Source organism: Mytilus californianus, unplaced genomic scaffold, assembly GCF_021869535.1.
Source record: "Mytilus californianus isolate M0D057914Y unplaced genomic scaffold, xbMytCali1.0.p SCAF_15, whole genome shotgun sequence".
NCBI classification, from domain to species: domain Eukaryota; kingdom Metazoa; phylum Mollusca; class Bivalvia; order Mytilida; family Mytilidae; genus Mytilus; species Mytilus californianus.
This window is the reverse complement of record NW_026262637.1, coordinates 5,160,891-5,184,915: the sequence shown is the minus strand read 5'-3', so window position 1 is coordinate 5,184,915 and position 24,025 is coordinate 5,160,891. Positions and strand designations below refer to the sequence as shown.

The 24,025-nt window shown below is 35.2% G+C and overlaps 1 protein-coding gene across 1 annotated transcript; it reads right to left on the bottom strand.

Moving 5' to 3' along the window:
* Nucleotides 1-14,463: 14,463 nt before the first annotated feature.
* Nucleotides 14,464-20,597, bottom strand: LOC127725250 (uncharacterized). Its single transcript, XM_052232119.1, has 2 exons — nt 20,446-20,597; nt 14,464-16,109 (listed from the first exon to the last, which is right to left on the bottom strand). Exon 2 carries the CDS (start codon nt 16,101-16,103, stop codon nt 14,499-14,501), a length of 1,605 nt encoding a protein of 534 aa, XP_052088079.1. The 5' UTR covers nt 16,104-16,109; nt 20,446-20,597; the 3' UTR covers nt 14,464-14,498.
* Nucleotides 20,598-24,025: the final 3,428 nt, after the last annotated feature.

The window sequence follows — 24,025 nt, the reverse complement described above, 5'->3', positions numbered from 1 at the left end:
GAAGTCTTCTACCCCAAATTGTGTAATATATGGTGAACTTGGACGATATCCCATAAATTTAGATATTAAAGTCCGTATGGTATCATTTTGGGTGAAATTAGTATGTGGTAAACCGACTAAATTATCAGCGATCATTTATAAACTACTGTTTAAGCTGTCAAATGAAAACGATGTAAAGTTTAGTTGGTTAAACCATGTTGAATCCATTTTTAATGAAACGGGATTATCTTTTGTGTGGTTATCTCAAACATGTATTAGTGACATTTGGTTAAAGAATACAATCAGAACATCACTCCAAGATCAGTTTCAACAAACATGGCTTTCAAATGTGCAAGCATGTTCGAAGACATTAAATTATCGAATTTTTAAGGATACTTTTGGGTTTGAGAACTATTTTGATATTCTAGAATTTCGTGATATTTATACTTTATGCAAATTTAGAACCATCAACCATAAATTACCCATTGAGATAGGGAGATGGACAAATATTCAGAGAGATAGAAGAAATTGTAAATTATGTAACGCTAAAGATCTTGGAGATGAGTATCATTATATTATGATGTGCACAGAGATGTCAATAAAAAGAAACGAATGTATTGATAAAAAATATGTAAATCGTCCAAATATAATTATGTTTAAGAAAATTATGAATTTAAATATAAAATCTAAATTGAGAAAGCTGTGTACTTTCATTAGATTTATAAATTCCCATGTGTGCCCTCCTGGCTAAATACTATCAGTATAATTGTAAATAGTGTACATATTTTGCTCTGTGTATTCATGTATTTATGTCTGTATTATTGATGTCATGTAGTGTCTGTATACCATTGTACTTGCAAAGGTTTGACAGAATAAAGATATATATGTGCTGTTGGGTTGGTGTTTTATTGATATATACCTTGCATCTTTTTCTAGTCATATTTTATGTTGTATGTGTCAACAAATTGTTACCTATTTACTAAACATTGAAAATAATATCTCATTTTATAGCTGATGTTTTACATTTAAAAAATATATATTTCACGGCACCCCCCTTTTCTAATAGAAAAATCAAAACACAAAACAATGCAATAAACAAAAGTAAAACAAAACCACAAAAGAATGTTTTCCATACATAATACGAAACAAAACAAGCTACTTCTTTCAGAGGTTAGCATACGATGTGTAGGGTTTAAAACCCTTATATAGTACACAATTTGCAAAATTTCTTCAGAGAAGGTATTGGCAAAAATCTGGATTGTTTATATACGTATAATATACGTTTGTAGGGTTTTTGGCATTTTTCGTATTTTTTGAAGTTGTGATCTGCACAGATTAAAATTAAATAGTGCTCAAAAAATTTAAACAACGACTCAAAGATAAAACGAGTCTTTATCATGGTTTCTTCCTGAAAACAAACACAAATTTTGCAAAACTTTGAAATAATTCCGTATTATTATAACTTTTTCAGGAATCAATTTTTACATATAAGTTTGCATTGCAAAATTTTTAATCTAACCGCAGTCTAGTACTTACAGTCTATTCTGTTGGGAACTTAGCCCTCGTCGGGACTGAGTGAAACCCGTACGTACATTGAGGCGACGGGATTAAATCTTAGATGTAACTAATCCCTTTTCTCTCCTAGTAATGTTGTAAGATATAAGGGGGGTGGTTGAGATTTAAAAAAAAAACTTTAGTTTAACCCCGATACATTTCATTTTCTTAAACGTGTCTGTGTCTGTGTCCCACGTCAGTGAGGAACGTCATATCGTCATGTGTCTCCCCCCCCCCCCCCCTTTTATTTAGAGAATTGAGTGTTAATAGCAGATCTTTAATTGTTTCTGTTGAATTTATTTATATCTGTCATGGAATCGAGACATATTGTGTAAGTGTGGTCACCTATCTATTTGTCGAAGACTGTATATATACATCAAGATATTTTTTTTTAATTTGTTTCTGTCGTCGGGCTGCTGTTCCATTGTCGTATAATTCCCTTCTGATTCTCCTTTTATTTCACACTTAATTTTCCGTGTACACTGCTGGCTGAAAATTATATATTGATTGATTGATTAATTGGTTGATTGATTGGTGTTTAACGCCACTTTCAACCCTATTGTGCTATTTCGTGGCGGTCAGTTTATATTGACGGAGGAAGCCGGAGAGCTCGGAGAGAACCACCGACCTTCGGTAGGAAAACTGGCAATCCTAGCCAATTAAGATTAGAGTCGAGTTCACCAGCCCCGTGCGGAATTCGATCTCACGACCTCAGTGTTGACAGGCTAGTGATACAGTAGTTCGACTACTTCGAAAAAATTTATAAATCTGACAGCACTTATAATACATATTGTTAGGACACATGTCTTTTGTTGAAGATTACACGTCCTCCTCTAGATGTCTTTCGGTTATTTCTGTAGTTGGGTTACTGTCTCATTGACGTATTCTAGTACCTCACATCTCCTTTTATTCGTGCATCACTTAATTTTCCCGTGTGCACAGATGGCTGGAAAAAAATATATTATCATATAAATCTGATAGCACTGCCAGTTTTGCTTTGTATCAAATATAGCGGATTGATTTGAATGTTTTCTACTTAAAGTCTTGTAGCAAATATTTCATGCATATTAAAGCCATTATGTCAGAAAATCAAATCGTAAAGCTATTGCACATGTGTCTAGTCTACTTATTTACTTTCTTGTTTTGGTATTTTCTGAGCGAAGAAAGAAAGAATGCTACTGAAACGCACATACGCACTTGCTTCAAATGTGTTTTCTGGAATAAATCCTCTAATTCATGGCCCCATTGCTTTCTATTAGACACTCTTAAGCCTTTATAGCTATGCTGTCTTAAGTTCAAATAAAGTGGCAATCATTTCATATATATAATTTATTAGCCTCCTATTGGAGAGTATATAACAAAGCAAAGACAATTACAATTAATCATATACAAACAAAACGAGTTATGATTTACACAGAGACAGTTAATAAAGACGGGATCACGACGAAAAGTTCAATTATTTACACATGTGCTTTAAAGTTTTTTGAAGATACAGTAATGTGTGTACTACTAGTAGCAGTTGCAGTTCTGTAACAATTTACAAGAATTGTAAATAAAATTTACACACGCAAAGTAAAACTGTTCACGTTCCTCATTCTCTAGATCAAAATCGGTATCACAGGCAAGAATACAATTTAGCAATTTATTGTCAGTCATATTTCCTAAGTGAACACTAAATGTAATCATGTTTATGTCTATAACACTCCTCCAAAATTGATCTCGAGCATCAACTGTATAGTCACATGATAGTATTGCATGGGTACAAGGATCATCAAAAAGTTTACCACATTTATCACATAATATTCTGTTGTTTTGTAAGTTTTCACGTATAAGACAGCACGTTGATGTTACAAAATGGGCCTGCCTGCGCATCAGTGGGTGACGTAGTGCTACTCTCCACGCCGCATGCGGTACACAAAACGAGTGAATGTCTTTAAAAACAACAAAATCGGGATCCACTGCCATACGATGATGCCACTCTACTACTTCAACCTGATAAATTGACGACTTGACTATCGATTTCCAAGTTGCAGAACTAGGAAATTGTCCATCATTGAGAAACTGATTTACATATTTCGATAAACCATATTTTGTGAGTATTTCAATAATGTCACAAGCGAAACCTAATCTGGTGTCATATTGATTATATCTAGCACCAATGACTCTACGGAGAAGAATACGGAATGAGACAGCTGAGTATGGAAGGCGACATGTTCTTCCAAAGAACAACAGTTTCCGTTCACATATAAAACTTTCAATTGAAAGCCATCCTAACAATGACAAGCACATGTCGCTTCTTGTTCTTCTAGGTAAACCTTGTATAAATTTACAAATATAGTGGTGAGTTCTTTCAAGCATCAGTGTTTCAGTGCAGGTAAGTTTTCCCCAGAGTTCACAACCGTATAGTGCTTTCGGATAGCAGAGCTGACGGATAATCTTTGCGCATACAATTGGATTTACAATGGCTGGGTGTATTCCAAGGCGTATAACTGATGTCGTCGTCGAGCGCAAGGTGCGACAAGCTTTAAGAGTTCTGTCCATTGTTTTTAAAGATGTGTCTAGTTGAATACCAATATGTCGAGCAGAAGTTACATAGTTGATCGGTTCTTGGTATAGATATGTTGGAGTAGAAGTTCTGCGTTTACCGAATTGTAATAATTTGCTTTTTGCTGGTGAAAACGTGAAACCCCACATGTTACTATAGTTCTCACATATTGTTACCATCCGTTGTGTCGAAACGCAGTTTGTAGCAATAAGAGCAATATCGTCTGTCTGAACTGGAGAGCTAGCATTAAGATCATGAAAGAATGCACCTTCTTTTGAAGATTCTAGTTCGTTTATAAGGTCATTTATAAAGATCAAGTACAGTTTAGCTGACAACGAACTTCCCTGACGAATACCTCGCTTTAGTTCAAACCATTTAGACAATTTACCATTTGATGACACGGCACCATACAGATTAGTGTACATACTGTCAAGCAAAAGCTAAAGTTTACCATGAGCTCCGTACTCGTGCAGTTTTAAACGAAGTCCATCATGCGGAACAGTATCGAAAGCTTTTGTGCTGTCGAGTAAAACAATATAGATAGTCCCATTCTTTTCAATATGATGAAGGGTGACTTCTTGAAGATTAAAAGACGCATTGAGGCTGCTTAAGAGCTTTTGATACGCTACATGCTGTCCGTTTGGAAAATCTGTTCGTATGCTGGAGAGCTTGATGTCGGTAAGTTTTTCGAACACTTTTGTAATACTTGGTACTAACGAAATTCCCCGATAAGAATTTGTATCAGTTCGGCTTTTGTTATCACCTTTATACAAGAGGATAATCATACTTTTGTCGGAAGACTTCTTCTTTCGTCTGTTTAAAATGTTCCATGCATGTTTTTGATCTATATCGATTTCTTTTTCTAACTTGCGTGCAGTTGAACTTTCAAATTCATCAAATACTTTACGAAGTGCAGCACGAAAAAGCCTTTTGGTATTTTTATATGTCACAAATGCATCACGATTGCTGTCATGGCAATGACATTGATTTATCCATTCTTTTCGAGCGGATCTCATGTTGTTACGTAAAAGAGTCAGGTTGTTGTTCCAGTATGGTTTCATGTAACCTTTATAATTGATATGTGGTAAAGTTTCAATCTCAGCAGTTTTTATAGAATTGAGAATCTTATCGTAATAACTTTCAATCGTTGTTTCGTTAATTTGTCCACTAGGATACTCTAAAGTCCACAGATTTTGAGATACTGCATAAGAATAGTCTGTTATTGTGCCTTTATTTCGCGCACGGTCCCATGCCACTTTTGGACGATTTACAAACACTGGAGGTTGTAAGTTAGCTCCCTTTCCACGAAATTCGAACGTACATAGTACTGGGTGGTGATCAGAGACACAAAAAGTATGGTTCTCTAAGACACTCACTTTCCGAATGTTTTCAATTTTGTCAAAGTTAATTATAATATGATCTATTCCGGTAGCCGGACCTCCATGATGCGACTGAAACGTACAAACGGGTCCCGTGCAAATCGACTCCATATTTACAGACGCTAGGTTATGTTCAATCATAAGTGAACGGAAAAAATCACTTCTTTGGTCTGCTGAAAACATGTATCTTGGTCCATTGATTTTCGTATTAAAGTCGCCCAATAAAACTACTGTCCCAATTTCCTGATAAGTAGCATATAGTTCAAACATATATTCTACATGTTCACGAAAGAAATCAATTGAGCGAGAAGATGCAGGTAAGTACGCACAAAACGCAAAAAATGTTTCACAATTTGGAATATTAACTTCAATTCCAAAGAATCTAGAGTTGTTACAGTCTATCACCGATGTATACGGATAAATGACTTTCGAGACTAAGAATGCTACTCCTGATCTATCATTAACTCGTAAGGATTCAATATTTGATTCGTCTACGCCTTTCGAGATAGACACAAAATTACTATCTATTGAGTCAAGTATATGCAATTGATATGATCGGAGCCAATGCTCAGATAGAGCACAAATGTCAATATTACAATTACATAAGACTTCTGAGAGATAGGGAATGCTAGAAAAGATTCCTCTGCAATTCCAACACATGAAATTTAAACTAATCGTATCCATGATTGTTGTTGTCAGGTACCGAAATTGAATGTTCTGCTGCAAATTGCTTCCATGGCAACCATGGTTTAACAAAAATGCCCTTTGGCCAGAATTCAGGATTCTTAATCAGAGCTTCATCTTCAGCTGCGACATTCAGGTGAGCAGATGCACTCCGTCTGTAGTGTTTGTCAAAATATCGTAGGAAAGTCACCTTTATGTTCCGACTATCTAAAAAAGAACGCATTGCATTTTCGGATGAAGTTCGTTTATCGATTCCGCCAACATAAAATCGGGATATTCTCTTCTTGGTTCTTGATACACCTCTAAATTCGGAAGTTGGAGGATTACATACGGATCTTGGAAAGTGTACATCAATCTTGTGTGTAGAGTCGTTTTCGTTTTCAGGGTTCTTTGGTGCAAGTTTTGTCCTTTTAACAAATGACACTTCAACTTCGGGATTGATTTGAATGTTTTCTACTTAAAGTCTTGTAGCAAATAGTTCATGCATATTAAAGCCATTATGTCAGAAAATCAAATTGTAAAGCTATTGCACATGTGTCTAGTCTACTTATTTACTTTCTTGTTTTGGTATTTTCTGAGCGAAGAAAGAAAGAATGCTACTGAAACGCACATATGCACTTGCTTCAAATGTGTTTTCTGGAATAAATCCTCTAATTCATGGCCCCATTGCTTTCTATTAGACACTCTTAAGCCTTTATAGCTATGCTGTCTTAAGTTAAAATAAAGTGGCAATCATTTCATAGTAGAACTATACGTTATCCTGACTTGTGCTGACAAATTTAACATTTCTTCATTTGCATATCAGAGCGCACTGGTTCCCGGAAGTTGACTAATATAAAAACAGGTACTTCTGATCTGAGCAACAGGGCAAATATGTCCTCTATCATAATTTCATATATGTATTTTATTATTCACGAGATACTTTCATCAAGAGTTTTACAGTAATCCCAAGACATTAAGCTTTCATTTGATACCAAAATTACCCATGTTTTTGTACTTTGACAAAGTTACTGCAGTTATGCGTAGGAACTATTTTGTCTAACATATGTTCTTCTTTCTTGTATGTTCTTTGTGACCGGGCCCGAATTAGTCGTTCCTATCTGGTAGTCAAGTTAAGCGCAAACTAAAAGAATTTACACACAAACCATTTTGGGAAATTAGCACAGACGTCATTGCACGCTCTATGTAAGTCTTACTAATTTTCTGGAGACAAATTCAAATAAGCGAAAATTAAATGAAGAGGAAAATGAAAAAAAAAATTCCTTCTTTCGTTGTTACATTCTTTTATATCAACAATAGACATACTCTTTTTGAAATGATTTTGTGGCTCTAAAAAGAGCCGTTTTCAATATGCAATTGTCTTTGTTCTGTAATATTCTGTCTGGGTGCTATCACTTTAACTGCTTCTTCGGCAGTGTTATCTGTTGATTATTCCTCTTACACTGCAGTGTAGACCGATTTCTTAGATCCTCTCCCTGTTTTACCATTAGACGACCGATTAAATTGACTTCCTCACTACATGGTCAACTTAGTGGATTGTTTCTCCATTTTCTAGTTACATCTGGTACCATTGTGATGTCAACTTCGTCTTACGACTGTTTTCTCCCTCACGGAATGGTTATGCCAGTGTTACTCTGACTTCGACTGAAAGCAGACTTTAGCAGTTTTAATCGTTTACGTTGAAAATTATGCTGTTTTTTCGTCTGTTGTCGATATTATACTGTGATATAAAATGTACATCTACTCAGATTGACGGAACTGCACAACACTGTTACTCGCCTATTTTACGTAGGCCTGAGCTGAAGAAAGTCTAGCGCTAAAATTCAAAGTTTTTGGCTAATATACTTCACTATAATGCCGTTATGATCAAAACTCCACCCCTTGCACGTGAAAAGTGATGTATATTTGAACTGACAAAATAAAAAAGTAAAAACAGCGAATTTCATGCCGTTCAGTTGTGTGTTGTTGGGTTGGTGTTTTATTGATATATACCTTGCATCTTTTTCTAGTCATATTTTATGTTGTATGTGTCAACAAATTGTTACCTATATACTAAACATTGAAAATAATATCTCATTTTATAGCTGATGTTTTACATTTAAAAAATATATATTTCACGGCACCCCCCTTTTCTAATAGAAAAATCAAAACACAAAACAATGCAATAAACAAAAGTAAAACAAAACCACAAAAGAATGTTTTCCATACATAATACGAAACAAAACAAGCTACTTCTTTCAGAGGTTAGCATACGATGTGTAGGGTTTAAAACCCTTATATAGTACACAATTTGCAAAATTTCTTCAGAGAAGGTATTGGCAAAAATCTGGATTGTTTATATACGTATAATATACGTTTGTAGGGTTTTTGGCATTTTTCGTATTTTTTGAAGTTGTGATCTGCACAGATTAAAATTAAATAGTGCTCAAAAAATTTAAACAACGACTCAAAGATAAAACGAGTCTTTATCATGGTTTCTTCCTGAAAACAAACACAAATTTTGCAAAACTTTGAAATAATTCCGTATTATTATACCTTTTTCAGGAATCAATTTTTACATATAAGTTTGCATTGTAAAATTTTTAATCTAACCGCAGTCTACTACTTACAGTCTATTCTGTTGGGAACTTAGCCCTCGTCGGGACTGAGTGAAACCCGTACGTACATTGAGGCGACGGGATTAAATCTTAGATGTAACTAATCCCTTTTCTCTCCTAGTAATGTTGTAAGATATAAGGGGGGTGGTTGAGATTTAAAAAAAAACTTTAGTTTAACCCCGATACATTTCATTTTCTTAAACGTTTCTGTGTCTGTGTCCCACGTCAGTGAGGAACGTCATATCGTCATGTGTCTCCCCCCTTTTATTTAGAGAATTGAGTGTTAATAGCAGATCTTTAATTGTTTCTGTTGAATTTATTTATATCTGTCATGGAATCGAGACATATTGTGTAAGTGTGGTCACCTATCTATTTGTCGAAGACTGTATATATATACATCAAGATATTTTTTTTTAATTTGTTTCTGTCGTCGGGCTGCTGTTCCATTGTCGTATAATTCCCTTCTGATTCTCCTTTTATTTCACACTTAATTTTCCGTGTACACTGCTGGCTGAAAAATATATATTGATTGATTGATTGATTGGTTGATTGATTGGTGTTTAACGCCACTTTCAACCCTATTGTGCTATTTCGTGGCGGTCAGTTTATATTGACGGAGGAAGCCGGAGAGCTCGGAGAGAACCACCGACCTTCGGTAGGAAAACTGACAATCCTAGCCAATTAAGATTAGAGTCGAGTTCACCAGCCCCGTGCGGAATTCGATCTCACGACCTCAGTGTTGACAGGCTAGTGATACAGTAGTTCGACTACTTCGAAAAAATTTATAAATCTGACAGCACTTATAATACATATTGTTAGGACACATGTCTTTTGTTGAAGATTACACGTCCTCCTCTAGATGTCTTTCGGTTATTTCTGTAGTTGGGTTACTGTCTCATTGACGTATTCTAGTACCTCACATCTCCTTTTATTCGTGCATCACTTAATTTTCCCGTGTGCACAGATGGCTGGAAAAAAATATATTATCATATAAATCTGATAGCACTGCCAGTTTTGCTTTGTATCAAATATAGCGGATTGATTTGAATGTTTTCTACTTAAAGTCTTGTAGCAAATATTTCATGCATATTAAAGCCATTATGTCAGAAAATCAAATCGTAAAGCTATTGCACATGTGTCTAGTCTACTTATTTACTTTCTTGTTTTGGTATTTTCTGAGCGAAGAAAGAAAGAATGCTACTGAAACGCACATACGCACTTGCTTCAAATGTGTTTTCTGGAATAAATCCTCTAATTCATGGCCCCATTGCTTTCTATTAGACACTCTTAAGCCTTTATAGCTATGCTGTCTTAAGTTCAAATAAAGTGGCAATCATTTCATATATATAATTTATTAGCCTCCTATTGGAGAGTATATAACAAAGCAAAGACAATTACAATTAATCATATACAAACAAAACGAGTTATGATTTACACAGAGACAGTTAATAAAGACGGGATCACGACGAAAAGTTCAATTATTTACACATGTGCTTTAAAGTTTTTTGAAGATACAGTAATGTGTGTACTACTAGTAGCAGTTGCAGTTCTGTAACCATTTACAAGAATTGTAAATAAAATTTACACACGCAAAGTAAAACTGTTCACGTTCCTCATTCTCTAGATCAAAATCGGTGTCACAGGCAAGAATACAATTTAGCAATTTATTGTCAGTCATATTTCCTAAGTGAACACTAAATGTAATCATGTTTATGTCTATAACACTCCTCCAAAATTGATCTCGAGCATCAACTGTATAGTCACATGATAGTATTGCATGGGTACAAGGATCATCAAAAAGTTTACCACATTTATCACATAATATTCTGTTGTTTTGTAAGTTTTCACGTATAAGACAGCACGTTGATGTTACAAAATGGGCCTGCCTGCGCATCAGTGGGTGACGTAGTGCTACTCTCCACGCCGCATGCGGTACACAAAACGAGTGAATGTCTTTAAAAACAACAAAATCGGGATCCACTGCCATACGATGATGCCACTCTACTACTTCAACCTGATAAATTGACGACTTGACTATCGATTTCCAAGTTGCAGAACTAGGAAATTGTCCATCATTGAGAAACTGATTTACATATTTCGATAAACCATATTTTGTGAGTATTTCAATAATGTCACAAGCAAAACCTAATCTGGTGTCATATTGATTATATCTAGCACCAATGAGTCTACGGAGAAGAATACGGAATGAGACAGCTGAGTATGGAAGGCGACATGTTCTTCCAAAGAACAACAGTTTCCGTTCACATATAAAACTTTCAATTGAAAGCCATCCTAACAATGACAAGCACATGTCGCTTCTTGTTCTTCTAGGTAAACCTTGTATAAATTTACAAATATAGTGGTGAGTTCTTTCAAGCATCAGTGTTTCAGTGCAGGTAAGTTTTCCCCAGAGTTCACAACCGTATAGTGCTTTCGGATAGCAGAGCTGACGGATAATCTTTGCGCATACAATTGGATTTACAATGGCTGGGTGTATTCCAAGGCGTATAACTGATGTCGTCGTCGAGCGCAAGGTGCGACAAGCTTTAAGAGTTCTGTCCATTGTTTTTAAAGATGTATTTTCTGAGCGAAGAAAGAAAGAATGCTACTGAAACGCACATACGCACTTGCTTCAAATGTGTTTTCTGGAATAAATCCTCTAATTCATGGCCCCATTGCTTTCTATTAGACACTCTTAAGCCTTTATAGCTATGCTGTCTTAAGTTCAAATAAAGTGGCAATCATTTCATAGTAGAACTATACGTTATCCTGACTTGTGCTGACAAATTTAACATTTCTTTATTTGCATATTAGAGCGCACTGGTTCCCGGAAGTTGACTAATATAAAAACAGGTACTTCTGATCTGAGCAACAGGGCAAATATGTCCTCTATCATAATTTCATATATGTATTTTATTATTCACGAGAAACTTAATATATGTAGCAACATTCCAGCAGCGCCTGCATACGGAGTATATATCTCCCAATTGATACGATATTCCCGGGCTTGTGTTTCCTATCATGATTTTCTTGATAAACATTGCTGCTCACAAAGAAGCTATTAAACCAAGAGTTCCAAATGGTGAAGTTGAAGTCATCCCTTCGTAAATTTAACGGACGCCATCACGAGTTGGTTGACCGTTATGGAATAACCGTTTTACAGATGATATCGGATATGTTCCTTATGTCGTAACTACAGTACCCTCCCTTTTCACAAATGTGACTTACCGAATTAGACTATTTACCGGATGTGTAATAACATAAACAACATGAAGGGTGCCACATGTGGAGCAGGATCTGCTTACCCTTCCTGAGCACCTGAGATCACCCCCAGTTTTTGGTGGGGTTCGTGTTGCTTAGTCTTTGGTGTTCTATGTTGTGTCATCTGTACTTTTATTTGTCTGTTTGTCTTTTTATTTTTGGCCATGGCGTTGTCAGTTTGTTTTCGATCTATGAGTTTGACTGTCCCTCTGGTATCTTTCGTCCCTCTTTTGTACACAAACAGAAGGCAAACAAAAAAAATAGGGAGCAGATTTTCATAATGGAGGTGCAAATGGTTTACAAAATACGGGAAAACATTATTGAAACAGAACAGTTGCTTGGAAACATGCATCCAAAAAATCTGCCCCTATTCAAAAGAATTTTTTGTTTTTAAGGATGCTCGCTGGGATGTTTTAAGGATGCTCGCTCGGATGATTTTTAAGGATGCTCGCTCGGATGTTTTGTTTAATGATGCTCGCTCGGCTGTCTTTTAAGGATGCTCGCTCGGCTGTTTTGTTTAAGGAAGCTCGCTCGGCTGTCTTTTAAGGATGCTCGCTCGGATGTTTTGTTAAGGATGCTCGCTCGGCTGTCTTTTAAGGATGCTCGCTCGGATAATTTGTTTAAGGATGCTCGCTCGGATGTTTTGTTTAAAGATGCTCGCTTGGATGTTTAGTTTAAGGATGCTCGCTCGGGCTCGGATGCTTTTTAAGGATGCTCGCTCGGATGTTTTAAGGATGCTCGCTCGGCTGTTTTGCAATCATTTCCCGAATACAGAGTCCAACAAGGGAGTTTTTTTTTGCTTATTATTGTAAACATTACATGTCAATACATTCCGCAATTCAATATGTCGGCTTCCTTAGTTACAGACAAGCTTACTGTCATCCAATCAGAGCCATTGATACAAAATAATTGCATTAGAATAAGCGTTTGATTGTGTTGTAACTTCATCGGAAGAGTTTGTATTAAAAGACTAACATTGAGGACGTATGCGATTTCGTGTAGAACGACGCACAATCGGTTGATTCTGTTGAGATTGTAACGTTTATATAGCTTCTGTCTCACTATCGGAAGTATGATAATCTGGTTCAAGATTAATTTCGGCGGTGCCAGTGCACTTCTGGTAAAAAGTAGTCTGACGGATTCGGTGCACGAACATATGCAACTTTGAGTCTATCTAAATGAGCATCATCTTTCAGAACTCTGCCGGTAGCCAGCTCTCGAACATTCACAATGTACTAACTAGTTTTATCTATTATATACTAATAATGTTTAACGAGGCCGAAATAAGGTACCGATATTTTCTGTATCCAACTAACAAATGTTGAAATTTTCAATAAAGTATGTTGCAATTAACAAAAATATATATAATATTGTACCAAGTGCTTAGTTTTAAATTAGTAATTTCAAATTTATTACACGTACAATGTATACAAATAATCAACAGGCCTCGGAAGAACGGAAGATAAAAATTTTAATAAAGCTAGAATATGACTTGAAAGTAAATTTTCTTATAATTTCTCTAAAATATTCTAATGTAATGATGAGAAGAAGAATTCACTTTAAAATGGAGCGTAAATATCGGCCAATGGGAAATAATTAGAACAATTCTTCGAACATTTCACAATTTATTTCTTGTCTTTTTTGGTGAAAAAAAAACGGAAGCTATTTGTTCAACGCACAAGATGTAACCATTTTCATTTGTGAGTAATTTTCACGGACGGACAAAACTCACCACTATCGGAAGTATGATAATCTGGTTCAAGATTAATTTCGGCGGTGCCAGTGCACTTCTGGTAAAAAGTAGTCTGACGGATTCGGTGCACGAACATATGCAACTTTGAGTCTATCTAAATGAGCATCGTCTTTCAGAACTCTGCCGGTAGCCAGCTCTCGAACATTCACAATGTACTAACTAGTTTTATCTATTATATACTAATAATGTTTAACGAGGCCGAAATAAGGTACCGATATTTTCTGTATCCAACTAACAAATGTTGAAATTTTCAATAAAGTATGTTGCAATTAAAAAAAATATATATAAATTATATTGTACCAAGTGCTTAGTTTTAAATTAGTAATTTCACATTTATTACACGTACAATGTATACAAATAATCAACAGGCCTCGGAAGAATGGAAGATAAAAAATTTAATAAAGCTAGAATATGACTTGAAAGTAAATTTTCTTATAATTTCTCTAAAATATTCTAATGTAATGATGAGAAGAAGAATTCACTTTAAAATGGAGCGTAAATATCGGCCAATGGGAAATAATTAGAACAATTCTTCGAACATTTCACAATTTATTTCTTGTCTTTTTTGGTGAAAAAAAACGGAAGCTATTTGTTCAACGCACAAGATGTAACCATTTACATTTGTGAGTAATTTTCACGGACGGACAAAATTAACCATTTTGGTAGCAGAAACAAAATCAAGCATGCTTGACTAGTGTTAAGACAATTAGAAAGAAAAATAAAATGTTTTATTAAAATTTTGGTTATTATCTGTACTTAATGATTTTCAAATTGGTTTTAGCAAACTCTCCGACACAAATCCTTTCCGTGTAGTCCAAACACAGAGCAGACGCCATTGTCATGTTGCAATTATCAATACATTGTACAAAGTGTCCGTTATGATCGACGACAAATATAAAGTTTTGTACAGTGAAAAGTATTTCACACTTGCTATTCGTAACTATACATCCAGGTTTAAACGTTGTTAATTCTGGACAATCGTATAATGCCCGGGTAGTGTCGTAATCAAATTTGAAATTTCCGAATTGGTTTAAAACAATTACTACACATCCATTCGTATCTGACACACAAATGTCTCCATTGTTATTCTCGGTTACAAACAATATTTTGTGACCGGGATGAAACAAAGCTTTTCCGTTATCATAATTTTGAATTTCTTGAACTGCTTTTCCGTGTGTGTACCGGACGATTTTATTATTTTCATAACTGTCATCAGACATGGTTACCAATATATCCCCTGCCATTGTACAATGTAGACCACTCGGGTGCCACTGTGGACCTACTTCTATAAAAGTTACTCTCTTTCCTTCTTTAATGATGGTTACTTTGCCAGGTTTCCCTTCTGTGAAGATTAATTCACCATTGTTTGTAATAGAAATGTCATTTGCATGTAAACTTATTGGCACTTCAGCTGTTTCAAGAACTTCCCCATCCATATTTATGCGCGCAATCATATTATCCTGTCCACAAACCCAGAACTGATCTTTCGGTAAGCTACATGCTCTTGTGGGTACCATCGGAGTCGGGACTGACCGAATAAGTTTTGGTTTATCCGATATTTTAAGATATCCTAATTCGAAGTATAACTTCTTCCAATCAACGAGTTTCGTGTCAAATTGAGGGTGTCGAATTTCAAATTCTGAAATAGTATCTGCTTTCTTGTGATGATAATTTACGACATCGTTAATATCTGCTGAACTCATAATATCTTTATTTCTTTGTAAAATGACACATGCTTGTTTTAAATATGCACTATCATTTGATAGATAATTATGCAATGCAGAACTATCTTCTTTCCTTAAATCATCTGCCTCGTTCTGATATCTGTCAAAAATTTCATCCATTTTTCGGTAACAATTTTCTCTATGCTCCTGAATAGATTTATCCAGTTCGTCGTAGGCAGATGTAGTGGTAGAGATTGCGTTTTCTATCCTTACAAGGTTCTGTTTAAACTCTGGTATTACTTTACTCTCCAATTCAGCATTTTCCTTATTTATCTCATGGTATCGATCATCGATAAAACTGGAAAGATACAGTGTTCTGTGACTTTGATGGTCTCTAGTAAATACACATTCTTGACATACGGGTATCTCACATTGTTTACAAATTCTGATGCATCTTACAAGCTTATGTTTTTGACATAGTGGGGAATGTATCTGAGTTTTTTTCTGTGTAAAAGACACAATATCGTGCTCATACTTCTTTCTTTTACTTCTGTTTCTGGAATGATCACAAACGCAATCTTGACAAAGATTAAACAAACAGGATTTGCAATGATTATCAGCAGCGATGGTTTCACAAAGGTCACAGACGGTAGTATTCTTATCGGATTTTATAAACCAATTACCCATGGTTCTCTACAAAAAAAAGTAATAGTCTATTAACAACTCTGTCAAATGTGAAGTAAATTTACCCACAAATTTATATTCCCAGCATTTTATAAACTGTATTAAAATGTACATTTCTTACAAATTGATGGTCAAATGGCAAAAATGCGATCTTTAAGTTTGAGGTCTTTCTTGACTCACGTGATATGAAATTGTACATGTATGACTGTTGCAATAATTGTCAGTTTGGTTTATCGATAATTCAGAGCTGTACAGAGGAAGTTAAGGTGATCAAAATAAAAAAATCTTCAGAGCCGTTCGGATTTTTATTTTACGCCAAAACATTGTTGTTTTCATACTATTAAAACAAAACAATTTTCAAAGACACTCACTTATTTGAAAGAATCATTGGAAATCAAAATATAAGATGTATTTTTGGTATGCATGTTCAGTGTTCTGTCTTATATCATATAATAAATATACTCAAAAATTATGTTTGAATTGCAAATGAAATATTCATTCTGTATTCATTATATATTATTTCAATGTATGTAGCAGTGTCAGTTTCCTTCTGTTCTGGGTTTGTTTGAGGAACATAATAAATTTTTGTCTAGATATCGAAAAGGTTCAGTTTACATTGTCTGGTCTCTTAAAGTCATCTCAGTACCAGAATCTATGACAAACGAGACTGTTTTAATTTTGAAATTATTAATTTCCCCCATCTCAGTAGCAACATACCAACTTCACTTGCATATGGGATATACATTTGCCGACTCATTCGGTAATCAAGAGATTGCATCTGCTACTAATTAGATATAAGAAGATGTGGTATGAGTGCCAATCAATCGGCAATCCTCGGGTGAATCCGCTACTCTCCTTCTAGATGAAGGTACGGAATCGGCCGAGTTGTGACGAATGGAGTGCCAATGTGACTGGCATACAAGTGAGAGGTTAAGCTAGCTATAAAACCTGGTTCAATCCACCATTTTCTACATAAGGAAATGCCTGTACCAAGTCCATTCGTTTGATGTTTTGAGCTTTTGATTTTTGCTATTTGCTTAGGGACTTTCCGTTCAGAAGTTTCCTAGGAGTTCGGTATTATTTTTATTTTACTGTTTTCTCTCACTTTACAATTCAAAATGTGGTGACTATGTTGAATGCATCAAACCCATCGAACTTAAGGTAACGGATACAACAGATACAGTTAAGTCTGCATCATATCTTGACGTACATCTAGAAATTGGCAATGAGGGTCGGTTGAAAACAAAACTTTACGACAAAAGAGATGATTTCAGCTTCCCAATTGTGGACTTTCCATTTCTATGTAGCAACATTCCAGCAGTGCTTGCATACGGAGTATATATCTCCCAGTTGATACGATATTCCCGGACTTATATTTCCTATCATGATTTCCTTGATAGAGGGTTGCTGCTCACAAAGAAGCTATTAAACTAAGAGTTCCAAGTGGTGAAGTTGAAATTATCCCTTTGTAAGTTTTACGGACGCCATCACGAGTTGGTTGACCGTTATGGAATATCCGTTTCACAGAATATAACGGATATGTTCCTAATGTCGTAACTATCCCGTCCCTTTTCACGAATGTGACCTACCGAATTATACTTATTACCGGGTTTGCACTAACATGAGCAACACGACAGGTACAACATGTCGAGCAGGATCTGCCTACCCATCCGGAAAACCTGAGATCACCCCCAGTTTTTGGTGGGGTTCATGTTGCCCAATCTTTAGTTTTCTATGTTGTGTTTTGTGTACTATTGTTTGTCTGTTTGTCTTTTGGTCTTTTTTCTTTTTTTATTCATGGCGCTGTCAGTTAATTTTTGACTTATGAGTTTGAATGGCCCTCTGGTATCTTTCGCCTCCCTTTTGTTAAGGAAACATTGACTCGTCGTTTAGGAAAAACAGAATGGTTTATGTTCGAAAATCTAATGTTGGGGTTAAAAAAGAAATAAGCGGGTTGGGTATTTCAACTTAATTTAGACCAATTTATAGAGATTGAGGAGACACTGACACATCGTTATAAGAAAAAAGTCAGAGTGGTTTATGTTCGAAAATCTGAAGCTAGGATAAAAAAAATCAATTTAGGGGTAGGGCAATGTAAGTTCATTTGGACTAATCTATAGAGATTGTGACGGGCGACGACTATAAACGTGTTGCGGAGGCATTGGCGCATTGTTAGAAAAATTTCCAGAGTGGTTTATATTCGAAAGTCTGAAGTTAGGGTGAAAAAAACTGATATTGACAAAATGAAATTTTGGGTCTGGCACTTTCAGTTAGTTTTGGACCAATTTATAGAGATTGTGACGGACAACGACTATATAGATGTTGTATAGGAAACATTGGTGCGTCGTTTGGGAAAAACTTCAGAGTGGTTTATGTTCAAAAATCTAATGTTAGGGTTAAAAAACTGAAATTGACAAAATGAAATTAAGAAGGGGAGTCGGTCATTTTAAGTTAATTAAGACCAATTTATAGAGATTGTGACAGGAAACGACGATATAGATGATGTAGAGGTGAAATTGGCGCATCGTTGAAGAAAAACTTAAGAGTGGTTTATGTTCGAAAATCTGAAGTTAGTGTTAAAACAACTGAAATTGACAAAATGAAATTAGGAGGGGGGTATGGCAATTTATAATAAGTTAATATTGATCCAACTTATAGAGATTGTGAAGGACACTAACTATAAAGGTGTTGAAGAGAAGACATTGGCGCATCGTTTACCACTTATATAGTCGTTACCCGTCACCATCTCTATAAATTGAAGCAATAGTATGGGACTCCTACACATCTAAGAACATCAACGACAATATAAGTGGCAAAGAAGAGACATTGACGCATCGTTTAGGAAAAACTCCAGAATGGTTTATGTTCGAAAATCTGAAGTTAGGTTAACTGAAAATCTGAAATTGCCAAATCAAATTAGGTATAAAACAAGTATATAGGTGTTGATAGGTGTTGTAGAGGAGAGATTGGCGCAACATTTAGGAAAAACTCCAGAGTGGGAAAATCCGAAGTTAGGGTAAAATAACTGAAATTGACAAAATGAATTTAGGTAGCTAGGGCACTGAAAGTTAATTTTGGTCCAATTCATAGAGATTGTGACGGACAACGACTATCTAGATGTTGTAGAGGAGACATACGTGCATCGTTTAGGGGTGGTATGTTTTCGACAATCTAAAACTAGTGTTAAAAGAACTGAAATTGACAAAATGAGAATATGGATTAGTGCAATTTAAGTCAGTTTTGAACCAATTTATAAAGATGGTGACGGGCAACGACTATATATAGTAGTTGTAGAGGCTACATTGGTGCATCTACACACTTATACAGTCGTTTACCGTCACAATCTCTATAAATGTGTCCAAATTGACTTAAAGTACCTTACCCCTAATTTCATTATGTCAATTTATATGTTTTAACACTAACTTCAAATTTTCGAACATAAACCACTCTGAAATTTTTCATTAACGATGCGTAAATGTCTCCTCTGCAACACATAGATAATCGTTGTCCGTCACAATTTCTATAAATTGGTGCATAATTAACTTAAATTGTCGTACCCTTAATTTCATTTCGTCAATTTCAGTTTTTTTACCCCAATTTCAGGTTTTCGAATATAAAACACTGTGACGTTTTTCCTAAACATAACATTAATGTCTCCCCTACATAACCTACAAGTAGTCAATGCCCGTCACAATTTCTTTAAATATGCATCTCTGCTAACGGAGAGAGAGAGAGAGAGAGAGTATCTATTTGTTCATTTTTGTCTATTCTTAAAATATTTTGTCAATTATTCTTATTTTATTTTATAATTTAGCACATCATTATACTCCTCTTTAGAACTTAGTACCTCGTTATTTTCTATTCTTAATTTTTGGGGCCTATTTTTTTATATTCTTTATTTTTTTTAACCATTTTGCTGTCGTCATGGTAATCTCGAGCTCAATTCACTAAACCCATACAGAGTCTCCTTAATATTTCCCCTATTGATTATCAAAGTTGACCTTAGATCAATTTGGCTATTAATAATTTAAGGTCCCCCTAGATCTTCATGTCTATACATGTTTCCGGTCTTAAATATTTTGCTTTTGATTTTGACTTTAGCGTTCCTGATGAAAAGCGCCTTGGACGAATACAATTTATAGTGTTGTTTTCCTTATTATTTACACACAGGCACTTGTCTCTGATTTTTTTTTACCTATATACTATATTGTTTTACCTATATACTTTATTGTTATTTTGTCTCAGAGACAAGTGCCTGTGCAATTACATCATGAAATTCATGAAAACAGAGAAATGAAAATATGTTTTCGTGAGTCATAAAAACAAAACAATTTATTATACTCACAAGCTTTGGAGATTGTTTGGTGGTAACGAAAATCAGGTTTAGAACAGTTTTAAATATTATGTCTCTATTAGATTTTGCAATAATCAATATCACACACGAGTTGTTTGGCCTTGGCTCAAGTTCTATTTTTAACTATCTCTATAATGTGTCTATTTTTTAAATAAATCAATCTACCTATAGAAATAAAATTAAATGTACATACGTAATAGTAATACACTGAGAGATAGGTGTGCCTGGATAAGAAACCCCGACGGCCGTATCCCGAAGTGTATAACTAACGTACACCCGATGCTAAACCCTTTATTTGTTGTTTACATTGAATATTAAATGAAAAAGAACGGATAGCATTTTTATTGACATTATCAAACCATGATAAATAAGATTTTTTTACTAGTGTCAAGTTATCCAGCAATTCTCATCCTGCAATTGCGTTCGAAAAACAACTTGAGTAACAATTTTATTTTTTTCAAATTCATGGTTTTTGACTTGTTTTGTTTGAAAAAAAAAGATAAATATCAAGTTTTTTATATCCTATTCACAAATTTCTAACTTAAGTTTACAAATTTCTAACTCATCTTTACGGTCTATAACTAGAATTTACAATTAGAAAAATCATGACGAATCACAAAGAGTTATAGATCTGTGAAGTCCCGGATATGGTTCGTTTTTATGCATGTTTAAGAATTTCTTGGGTAAGCTTTCTTAAAGGCCCAAAATTTCGTTCGAAACACGGAAATAAAGCCAAATTCTAATAATACACATTGGGGTACCCACTTTCCGACCCATTGTTTCGGTACGTAGTTCTTTATGGCTAGGGATAATAGACTCTGCTTCAAAGAATAGCTGTAATATAGTACTACATCGGGAGGGTAAAGCATTTCTGGGGTAAGCATTCTTAAAGGCCTAAAATTTCGTCCGAAATATGGCAATAAAGCCAAATTCGATAAAATACGCTCTAGGGTCATCCACTTTCCAACCAATTATCTGGGTAGTTCTTAATGGCTAGGGATTATAGACTCTGCTTCAATGAATAGCTATTGGATAGTACTACAATGGGAAGGTAAAGAATTTCTGGGTTAAGCTTTCTTAAAGACTCAAACTTTCGTTCGAAACACGGAAATAAAGCCAAATTTGATAAAATACGCTCTAGGGTCATCAACTTTCCTACCAATTGTTTGGGTAGTTCTTAATGGCTAGGGATTAGAGACTCTGCTTCAATGAATAGCTATTATATTGTTTAACATTGGGATAGTAGAGAATTTCTGGGGTAAGCTATTTTAAAGGCCCAAAATTTTGTTCGAAACAAGCAAAAAAGCCAAATTTTATAAAATTCGCATTGGGGTACCCACTTTCCGACCCATTGTTTCTGTAGGTCTTTATGGCTAGGGATTATAGACTGCTTCAATGATTAGCTCTTATATAGTACTACATCGGGAGGATAAAGAATTTCTAGGGTAAGTATTCTTAAAGGCCGGTATAGGCTTTGCTCATTGTTGAAGGCCGTACGGTGACCTATAGTTGTTAGTTTCTGTGTCATTTGGTCTCTTGTGGAGGTTGTCTCATTGGCAATCATACCACATCTTTTTTTTATATATTGATATTGTTGTCAGTTAGGAAGGCTCGCATGTCACTTTCGGTGCAGTCTTTCCTAATTACTCCGACATACAAACGTGGTGTTGATTGCTTCTATGTTTGTCTTTTTTCATGATTTTCTATAATCTTTGACATTTCATATGAACTAAATTCAGACATGCTATTATCATCGATGACTGTGTCTATCGCCCAATGCGTATTTTATCGAATTTGGCTTTATATCCATTTTTCGGACGCAATTTTCGTCCTCTAGGAATGCATACCCAGAAATTCGTTTGCCCCTCGTTGTAGTACTACCCAAAAGCTATTTATTAGAGCAGAATCTATAATCCCTAGCCATACAGAACTGCCGGGGCAATGGTTTTGAACAACTGGGTGACCCCAGTGCATATTTTATCAAATATGACTCTTTTTCAGTGTTACGGACGAAATTTTCGGCCTTTAAGAATGCTTACCCCAGAAATTCTTTACCCTCACGGTGTAGAACTATCCAATAGCTATTCCTTAGGGCAGCGTCTATAATGCCTAGCCATAAAGAACTACCGAGACAATGGGTCGGAAAGTGGGTGCCCCCAATGCGTATTTTATCGAATTTGGCTTTATTTCCATGTTTCGGACGCAATTTTCGTCCTCTAGGAATGCTTACCCCAGAAATTCTTTGGCCCCTCGTTGTAGTACTACCCAAAAGCTATTTATTAGAGCAGAATCTATAATCCCTAGCCATATAGAACTGCCGGGGCAATGGTTTCGAAGAAGTGGGTGACCCCAGTGCATATTTTATCAAATATGACTCTTTTTCCGTGTTAAGAATGCTTACCCCAGAAATTCTTTTTAGATGATACCCCACTAGTAACCTTACTCTGACGATCTTCATTTAAACTTTGACAAGTGAATAGATTTTACAAATGTCAAAGTTGCCGTTTTGTATATTCCCGTTAAATTCATGTGCTAATATGGATCAGCAGATCAAGGTTGACCGTATCGTGCATTCTTATTAAAAAAAATACATCATGCTCCTTGTATGCAGTTGTCAATATGGACGGATATAAGACGGACGACATTTTGAGTCAGGCGTTGGATTAGGTAGAAGAGACTAAAGATAAAAGCAATATTTATAATCCAAAGTACTTACATGTATCAGTTTAATGAAGGTAATCATAAATGTATTTTATATGTTACGGTTTTATACCCCCCCCCCCTTTCTTCTCAACATTAAACAAACATTCATATTCGAACATACTGACAGATAGGTGTGTCTGGATTAGAAACCAGACAACCGGACACGCTTAACATACAAAAATACAGATTACATATTTTGGGGCCATCCAGGGTGTGGCGTTCCTGGGGTTGGAACCCTCCTTTTTTACGATCAATATGATCAATATATGACATATGACTGGAACCCCCATTTATCCTGGAAATGGCTGGATCCGCCCCTGGGTGCCATCATTAGTTTTCAACATTCCAAACATTTATATTTATTTTATGATCTTTTATGAGTAAGACTTAGTCCAAATTAAAACTCTATGTTTTTGATGTATAATTCAAATAAAAATTCTTTACATGTATGCTCTTTAATACATTGCCATATAAGATAAAAAAAAAAATTAGCTTCAAGCAAGTGAGTATTTAAATGATTTTTTTTTAATTCAAAATAAATGCTTAATATTTTGTTCACTATTCGAATTTCCTGATATATGTTTTTTTTAAGGTTTATGTGAACCCTTTGTCAAAAATGGCTGCGTTTTTGTAGGATTTAATAATGTCCCCCATGAAATAATGGCCACCGGACATTATTTCATAGTAAATACTGTCTATGGACAATATTTACTTATTTAAATGTGTCCCGGACACAATTTCCTATGAAAATATGTCCTCAGGTATGAAAAAGTGTCCATGAACATGGACATTATTTAATAATATAATTCTGTCCAGGTGGGCATTTTTTCACAGGATATTATGCCCGCCAGGACATTTTTTATATGAT